General features: G+C 40.4%; 1 protein-coding gene across 1 annotated transcript in view; it reads left to right on the top strand.

Annotated features, from left to right (window-relative positions):
• LOC145392348 (cytochrome P450 2E1-like) overlaps window positions 1-9,359 on the top strand; it is a 51,275-nt gene extending 41,916 nt beyond the window's left edge. The window contains exons 7-9 of the mRNA XM_080266749.1: window positions 5,262-5,442; window positions 6,447-6,565; window positions 9,196-9,359. Of these exons, the coding sequence (XP_080122875.1) occupies window positions 5,262-5,442; window positions 6,447-6,565; window positions 9,196-9,359 (464 nt within the window). The remainder of the gene's footprint in view (window positions 1-5,261; window positions 5,443-6,446; window positions 6,566-9,195) is intronic.
• The last annotated feature ends 440 nt before the right edge of the window (window positions 9,360-9,799 follow it).

Genomic DNA, 9,799 nt, shown 5'->3' with positions numbered 1-9,799 from the left:
TATATATATATATATATATATATATATATATATATATATATATATATACACACACACACACACATATATATATATATATATATATATATATATATATATATATATATATATATATATATATATATATATATATATATATATATATATATATATATATATATATATATATATATATATATATATATATATATATATATATATATATATATATATATATATATATATATATATATATATATATATATATATATATATATATATATATATATATATATATATATATATATATATATATATATATATATATATATATATATATATATATATATATATATATATATATATATATATATATATATATATATATATATATATATATATATATATATATATATATATATATATATATATATATATATATATATATATATATATATATATGTATATATATATATATATATATATATATATATATATATATATATATATATATATATATATATATATATATATATATATATATATATATATATATATATATATATATATATATATATATATATATATATATATATATATATATATATATATATATATATATATATATATACAGTACCGGTATATATACACCAGGAGTAGACTGTAGCACCAGTTCTAAGGTGGACTGAAAGCTGATGATAGGGAGAGCTGGAGCTCCCATTTCATCAGGCTTCGTGACTAGTTCCTGACCATCCCCCTTTACTGAAATTTTCCAGTGTTTCAGTAACACAGAGAGTAGGCCAGCATGCTCTCCAATACAAGTTTCTATAACTGTCAACACCAATCTACATGCACAGTACACGCTACACTTCCTTTTCAAAAAAAAAGAATAAAAAACTGGCACACAAATACCAGGCCTCGGAGTTCGCGGGGGGGGGGGGTGAACATAAATAACCCCATCCGCCCATCTCTCGATGACGACTCAGCGAGATGCCTGGAACCACTGTCTGACTCACTTCTTTATTTCTGCAGCATTCGCAGCCTTTCCTCTAACTTTCTTTCTGTCGAACACCACCTCTTCTCATCTAAACCTCACATTCTTTTTCTTACTGAGACTAAGGTGTTTGTGGCAACTGACAGCAAACCCTTTTCTGTTTCCTGCCACTTTCTATAAACTCATTTTTAAGCCAAAGCTGCCTATTGTGTATATGTATGGAACGACTTTTCTTGCTCTCGTGTTCCTGAACTTTATTCTTCTGACTCTACTGTCTGACTTCGGCTTTCCTGTCATTCTCTGACTAAATGTATCTGCGCAGTTGACTTATCTCCTAATTCTACTATCAAAAATTCTTCGATTATCTTACTTCTACAATGGAACACATTCTATCCATTTCTCCTTTCCCTGAAATTCCATTCTAGATTTCAGTGTTCACCACCACCTTTGGCTCTCCTCTCCTATCACTGATCAACCTGGTGAACAAGCCTACATCTTTTCTACCCTTAATGACCCAGAGCAGCTTGTACAGCACCCTACCCTTATCCCTCACCACCTTGGAGAGAGCTCCAATGTACTTGACCTTCTGCTTATGCTGTTAATCTTTCCTCTTTGTTGGGCTCTTTCGATCACAACCTTATTACCTTGACCTGTCCTATCTCTCCGGTGCAGCCTGTGGACCCCCCAAAGAAACTTCGATCGTGGCATTTTGGAGCTGCGAATTGGGCAGTACTTTTTGATTTTCACTGGAATTATTATTGCTTCCTTGGCTGGGAGCCATCTGAGTGTGCTTTGAGCATTATGGAGGTTAGTCTCTCGGGCATGGAAGCATACATTCCTTTCTCATACCCTTTGACTAATGCAAGAAAGCCTTGGTTTAATCACACTTGTTCTAATGCTGTCCGCAACAAGGAGAGGGCTTATAAAAAGTATGAAAGCCAACCCACCCCTGAATCACATATTGTTTATGTTTCCACCCAGAATCGTGCTAAGTCTGTTCTTCACTCTGCTAAAAATAATTTCATCCATACTAAATGCTCTCAACTCTCGAACTCGAATTCTTCCCGCTACTTCTGGCACCTTTGCCAAAAACCTTTCTAACAACTTTACCTCATCATCCTTCTTTCCTCTTTTCTACTCTGATGGCTCTGTAGCTGTTTCTTCTACAGATATAGCAGATCTCTTCACTCAGACTTTCTCCTCCAATTCCATCTTAGACAATTCCAATGCAGTTTCTCCATCACTTCCCCCTTCTGACTTCCTCATTGCTGACATTAAAATTTCTTCAGCTGGTGTATTTTCTGCCATCACTGGCCTTAATACTAACAAGGCGTTTGGGCCTGATGGAGTCCCTCCTGTTGTCCTCAAGATTTGTGCTTGTGCTTACACCCTGCCTAGGCAAACTCTTTCGTCCTTGTCTTTCAACTTGTACCTTTCCTCCTTGCTGGAAGTTTGCTCTCATTCAGCCAGTCCCAAAGAAGTATGACCATTCTGAACCCTCAGAGTATCGTCCAATTGCTTTAACATCCTCTCTCTCAAAAGTTTTCGAGTCAATTCTTAATAGAAAAATTTTAAAGCATTTTTCCTATCAGAACCTTCTTCCTGATCGTCAGCATGGGTTCCGTCAGGGATGCTCCATTGGCGATCTTCTCACCTACCTTTCAGACTCCTGATCATCCTCCTTTCGGGACTTTGGCGAAAGCTTTGCCATTGCGCTTGACATCTGAAAGGCTTTCGATGGAATCTGGCATAAATCTTTAATTTCCAAACTGCCCTCTTATGATTTCGATCCTTCTATCTGTGCCTTCATCTCTAGGTTCCTTTCTGGTCGTTCTATAGCCGCTGTTGTAGACGGCCATCATTCTTCTCCTAGATCTATCAACATTGGTGCTCCTTAGGGCTCTGTCCTATTGACAGCTCTCTTCCTTTTATTCATCAGTGACCTTCTAAGCTGCACATCTAACCCTATCCACTCGTATGCTGATGATTCCACCCTTCACCTTTCCATTCAATTCTCGCAACGTCCATCTCAGCAATTACATCAACAAACAAGGGATGAGGCTATGGCACAACTAATGTCTGACTTGGCTCGTATCTCAGACTGGGGTAAAAATAATCTTCTCGTTTTTAATGCATCAAAAATTCAGTCTTTACACCTATCAGTCCGACACAATCTTGCACAGGAGTACCCACTAATGTTTAATATCCAGCTTAATCCTGCATCATCCTTGAACATGCTTGGCGTTTCATTCACTCGGGACTTATCTTGGAAAGATCATATTGCATCTCTTGTAAAATCTGCTTCCAAAAGATTGTGTGTGTTAAGCCGACTCCATACCTCTTTTACCCCTGCACAGTTGTTGACTTTATACATGGGTTCTATTCGCCCCTGTGTAGAGTACAAGTCTCATGTGTGGGGAGGCTCCCCACATACAGCTTTCTCAATAGGATGAAGTCAAAGTCATTTCATCTCATCAACTCTCCTCCTCTTACTGGCTCCCTTCAACCTCTGTCTGTTCGCCACACCGTTGCATCTTTATTTTCTATCGGTACTTCAATGGTCACTGCTCCTCTGAACTGTCTGCTTGCATCTCTCCACCTCTACGATGGGTGCGTAGTACCCGTCTAGCACAAACTCTCATCCCTTTCCTCGCCAACTCTGTAATGCAATAGATAACCGTTACTCCCAGTCCTTCATTTATCCAAGTCATCTCTGGAACTGTCTCCCTCTGTCTTTATTTCCTAATTCTTATGATCTCCAGTCTTTCAAAAGTAGTGTGTCCAGGCATCTTGAAATGATCGGATCTTGAATTTGGCTCTTTTGTATTGTTTTTTTTTTTTTTTTCTTGGAAGAAATGGTTTACAGGCTCCTCACCTTTGGTTCCTTCTTTCTTGCAATATATATATATATATATATATATATATATATATATATATATATATATATATATATATATATTTGCCTTTGTGGTACAGTGGTAGTGTGTGTTTCGTACAGGGGTGGGCCAGGGTTCACACCCCGCCAGGGTAATAAACTTTGGGAATGTTCACCCGGCCACGTACCGCATTGGCGGACACAAGGGGTGCTGTGGTTGAACCAGTGTCGCTTTCTGTAAAGTATGCTTGCACCCAGTCGGCTTGCGCCGGCCAATTACACTTGGTTCACAGACTACACACACATCCAAAGCCACTCCAACACTACAGTTAGACTTACAAGCACTTCTTACCCTACATACTGTACAATCTCTACTAGACAGCCTAAGCCACTTGGTAGAGATACACTGTATCGTCCCGACTTCGGTCTGGATAGGCCGGTCCTGCAGTGGATACTCAAACGGGTGATGATGTTGATGATGATATATATCTATATATATATATATGTATATATCTATATATATCTATATATATATATATATATATATATATATATATATATATATATATATATATTCTTGTTGGAAGGTCTAAGGATCTTCAACGGGGTGACCTTTTTTTTTTTTTAGAACAAAAGATAAGGTCAAGGTCACATGAAAATTTCAACTAAAGCTCTTATCCGATTAGGTGGAAGGGTTGAGGGTATGGCAAGGATAAAGTGATTCAAGATTCAACCTTGAGAACAGTCATTCAATGGACAGTTTCACAGTACAAGTAAGGTGCTTGGTTTTATAACCCAGACAGCTTTGATTCGGTCTGGACCAAATTTCATGGATGTGTTGAAGGTCAGGCAAGGGTGAAGTGATCCAGTTTTAAGAACAATAGATCAAAGGTCAAGAGCATAAGGATATGTCAACTCAAACAGTTTTGGTTCAGTCTGGACCAGACTTGAATGATGGGTTGAGGGTCAGACAGATAATAAGTAGTGACTCTTTTTTGAAAACAATAAACTGAGGGTCAAGATCGCTCGGCAAGGTCAAATGTATAGTCCTTTAAACAACTGTATTGCGCAGTTGTACCTTCCAGTTCTCTCTCTCTCTCTCTCTCTCTCTCTCTTACAGTGTCCGAATCTGGGTATACAGACAGGCTATAAACTGTTCAGAATTGGTGCTTTATCCTACCTATGGACAAAAACATGAAAACTGTCAGAGAGTCATCTTTGTAGCATCACTTCCTTAGCGATATATTTTGCACATTACACCTGAACATTCTCTTGTATGTTATTTATCATTTTTAATGATGACATAGTTTGCGTCATTGACAAACGAGCGGATAGCGAAGCTTAACGTGCTGAATAAACTGAGATATCTGAAGTCACTCATAATGCGATTCTAATTGGCGGTGCTTGTCTTAGTGGCGCAACTGACGGCTCTGGTGTGGGACATGTTTGTGGCGGGAATAGAGGGCACGACCTCCACCCTCAGTATGGGCGTCAAGCTACTGGCAGAAAACCCAGACGTCATCAAGAAGATGCAGGACGAGCTGGACGCTGTGATGGACAAGGGTACACTGCCTAGTTTTTCTGACAGGGAACGGTGAGTAAATTGAAACAAGCAAATGACGATGAGTGATGTGATTTCCCGATAATATAAGTATAGGTATTCATTTTAAAAATGGCAAATATTTCCCAAGTACATCGATATGCTTACCGAGATTCCACATAATGTGTCATTCCCCTTTAAAACAGAAGAATGTGTGAACAATGCAATTATGAAATATTTTGCAGATCATTACGAGTTAATTATATCAAATATGGTTTGCCAGCTAGTGAAACCAACCAGCATCGTCTGGTCTGATCCATTAATGAGTTTCTAGACCTACGCCTTCAGATCATCACTGGCAACGTAGACCCTGCTTCAAGGGCATACGAGACTGATTTTTTCGTTTCCTTTGGAGTATAAAATCTAATGGAGATATTGTCTTCCGTTAAAGCTTTAGTAAATTCTGATAGCCGGTGCTTGTCAAAGACAACAAAGTAAGGGAAACGGATGTGCCCTGTTGGTTAATTGTCTGGCTGTCCCCTGATGTTCAACGACATTCAATTTCCTGCAACAAACAATAATATATGACCCTGGTGTCATTAGATTTGTGATTTCATGATATCAAAGCGTAAAATTCACACAACCAGAGTTTAGACTGCCTTAACCTTACTGCCTACCTGCCAAACTACCTACCTACTAAATCACCTATCCTCATCCCACCACCTATCTACCAACCAACTCATCCTCTTCAACCTGTCTCCACGCCCTTCTCCTCTTCTGCCTCTATCCCCCTTCCCCTCTCCCCTCACTCCCTTCTGTCCCTCTCTCCTTCAGCCCGTACCCCCACCTTACCTCACACCCTTACTCTTTACCCTTTACCATTACCCTTCCCGCACTACATCAGCCCATTCCCCTTTTCCCTAGCCTTTATCCCCTCACCCCTCTTCACCTCACACCTCACTTCTTTGGCCCCTCTCCCCTGTTTAACTCCCCCCCCCCAAGAAATTAATTTACCCCTCACTCCTCTACCTTACCCCTCATCCCTCTCCACGTTACAGCCTGCCTTACATCCAAGCCACCGTACAGGAGATACAGCGGGTGTTCAACTTTGCTCGCTATGGCAGGATTCACATTACAACAGATGACTGCGTGCTGTGCGGCTACTGCATCCCCAAAGGTAGGAACAATTAAGAGAACAATAGCTTTCATCAAGTGCCTGTAGCTGCTTGATGGCTTGAACACTGACTAAAATTCCCTGGCGTTGTGCCACGACCGTGCCCCGATTAATGGTGACGCTATTAATACTGTCACGTTTCTGTGATTTACTCATTTCTGTAAAAATCTACTGGCGTTAGCTGGCACGACATACCAAAGGTGCTCCAGGCATGAGAGAGTTAATGAGCTTTGTGGGCACTGTTTTGCTAATAAAATGCGGAACGGTTAGTATAATATATAGACATATGTCTCAAAGTGTTATTTGATTAAAATTATAATAAAAGCCAAGACTGGGAAGCTAAGTAAGCAGTTTTAAGCTATGAAGAATATTTATCCCAATGTTTAGACATGTTGAGAATCGAGATTTGCTAGTTACAAATTACTGGGAAGCTCTCGGTACTTCTTGTATTTTCCCCGCTATGTGTCAGAGTTGCTAGTTAGCCTGCTCTTTGTGAGCAGAGGTATTTTGTAAGCTGTAAATTGATTTCTGTGTTCATTTTCTCTGTGATGCTTTAGTTATGTGATTATTTGTTAGATTATGTTAGTTTGTATGCTAAATAATTTAAGAGTGTTATGCAGTTTTGAGTGTTGTCCAGTGTCAGTGCAATTAGTGAAGATTTTATAACTCCGGTACTTGGGAAAACAGTGAAGTTTAGCTGTCAAGCATCAAGTGCAATTGCAGTTAGTGAAGACTGTATAGCTCCAGTACTAGTGAAAACAGTGAGGTGAAGTTGGCAAACATTAAGTGTAGTTATTAGGAAAATAAAGACAATGAACTTAAGAAGCCAGTGTTTATTTGCTACGCCTTAGCTGATTTCGTTGATGGACACCAAAAGGCTGACCGTAGGATGAACAACTCACTGCACATCGTCCTTCCCATACTGTACTGCTGTTGTTCGAGCCTGTGGCAATGTGGGATGGGGATGTAACAGTGGTGTCAGGAGTGTAGATCACTAGAAAAGTGCTGCAGTGAATCTAATCTTCGACGTAAAGCAACAGGGTGTGCAGACAAGGTCCCGAGCTGGGCAGGAAGAGGATATGTCCCTGGTTGCAATCATGAAGCTATTACAAGCACAAAGTGTACAACTACATGCACAGAATAAAGGACTGAAAGAACTCAAAGAACAATTACAGGCACACAATGAAGGACAGAAAGAACTCCAAGGTCAATTACAGGCACAAAATAAAGAAATCAAAGAACAATTGCAAGCACAGAGTGAACAGCTAGAGGCACAAAGTTAAAAACAAAAAGTAACAATACGAACAGCTTCAAGAGGCATTACAGGAGCAACAAAGGGAAATACATTTGAGGATGCAGGGACAACTAGATGCTTTCATGGGGGAAATGAAAGAAGAGCAGCAACAGTTGAAGGGGGAAGTATGCGTTGAGCTACGGTAGCAGAAGTATGAGGTGAACAATAATGCGACACAGTGCAGACAGCATGCAGTCGACCAGTTGAAGACAATTAGTGAGGGAATTGTGATGGAGTGCAGACAGCATTTAGATAACTAGTTGAAGCATGTACTCAACCATTTGAAAATAGTGAGAATATTGTGGCTGTACAGATATATTGCACTGCTGAGCCTCAAGCTAGTGTACATGGAGCATATAAAAAGAATGGGCAATGTATGGTAAATTTTGACAGATCCCAAGCATCTAAAGGTAGCATTACAGGGTTGAATAATCAGAATGCAGAAATTTTAAGTCCTGGGGTTAATTATGATGCCTCAGTTTTCAGGTCCAAACCAGTAAAGTGCAAGACTATAATGGGGGTACAGTTAAAAAGAAACCCCAGGAATTTGATGGTACAATATCTTGGGAAGCTGTCCTTGCGCAGTTTGCGTTACTTGCTGTTCAGAATGGTTGGGATGATGGGCTGAGGGCAGTGCAACTTAATACTAGCCTCAAGGGTGCCACAATGGAAATTCTGGGCCAGACGTCAGTGAAGGAGAGGAACAGTCATCAGTCCTTAGTAGAAGTGCTGGAGTGTAGCTATGGGACTATGAACCAGACTGAGGTTTACAAAGGAAGATTCCAGACCCGTGTACAGACTCGAGGCGAATTCCTACAGCAGCTTGCTCATGGCCTGGAGAGTATGGCATACAAGGTGTACCCTGGAGCAGCACCTAACCTGAACTGCTTCCTCAGACTTCTGAGGAAGCAGTTCATTGATGCTCTTGATAGTGCAGTGTTGAAAGTGCAAGTGAAGCAGGCACAACCCAAAAGCATGCAGGAAGCACAGGATCTAGAATTTAACTCCCAAGTCATGTCCAGTACGTCCACTTTTCAGGCAGGTCATAGTGCAGAATTCAATGCTAGAAAGAGGCAGGTACATGAAGCGGAAAAATTTGAAAGAAGTTGCTGGTACTGTGAAAAGTCAGAACATAAGAAAGAGGACTGTTACATGTGGAAGAGGGAACGGGAAAAGACCGGAGGAGATTGCTGGTTCTGCAGAAAGCTGGGACACTAGAAGGACGATTATTACAAATGGAAGAAGGAGCAAGAACAGAGCAGTGCAAGGAAATCTACAATTGTAACAAAAGGGTGTTGGACAATTGGTGAGATGGGGCACTTCATCTACGACTGTCCAGGTGAGAAGGACGGCAAGAAGAAGGCTGCAGAAGATAAGGCTGGTGGCAAGAGGCAACAACCAGCCAGTTTTTCCCAAGAAACCCCACTAGTGAGGAAATGCAAAAGAACCTTGATTGAGTGTCCAAGACAACGGAAGAAGAGACAGCAAGCAGTGTATGATTGATGGTGTGTGAGAAGATGGAAGAACAGACAGCAAGCAGTATAGTAGGAATGTGAATCTTAGCAAGTGATACTGCTGAACTATAGTGACTGGGCCAGCGTCAGATGAAGAAGCCCTGAAGAGGACGCAGATGGAGGATGCAGATTTACAACCAATGCTAGAGTGGCTGCAGCAGAGTACAGTGCGACCATCTTGGGAAGGGGTTTCCAGGTTCAGCCCTGCAACTAAGAGCTATTGGAGTCAGTGGGATCTTCTTTGTTTGAACAACTGACTACTGGAGTGTCAGTGGGAGATACCCTATGGCCTCAGCAAGTATCGGCATCTGGTGGTTTCAAAGAAAATGAGGTCCAAGATCTTGGATAAGCCTCATAACCAAATCACTAGTGGGCACCTGGGAGTGAAGAAAACTCTATGTCGGCTGTGGCAGAGGTTCTACTGGACTG

The sequence above is a fragment of the Coenobita brevimanus genome, chromosome 22 (assembly GCF_032717465.1).
Source record: "Coenobita brevimanus isolate Jiangsu-jjx chromosome 22, ASM3271746v2, whole genome shotgun sequence".
Classification (NCBI taxonomy): domain Eukaryota; kingdom Metazoa; phylum Arthropoda; class Malacostraca; order Decapoda; family Coenobitidae; genus Coenobita; species Coenobita brevimanus.
Note: the sequence above shows the minus strand (reverse complement) of the source record. Positions and strands in the feature narration are given on the sequence as shown.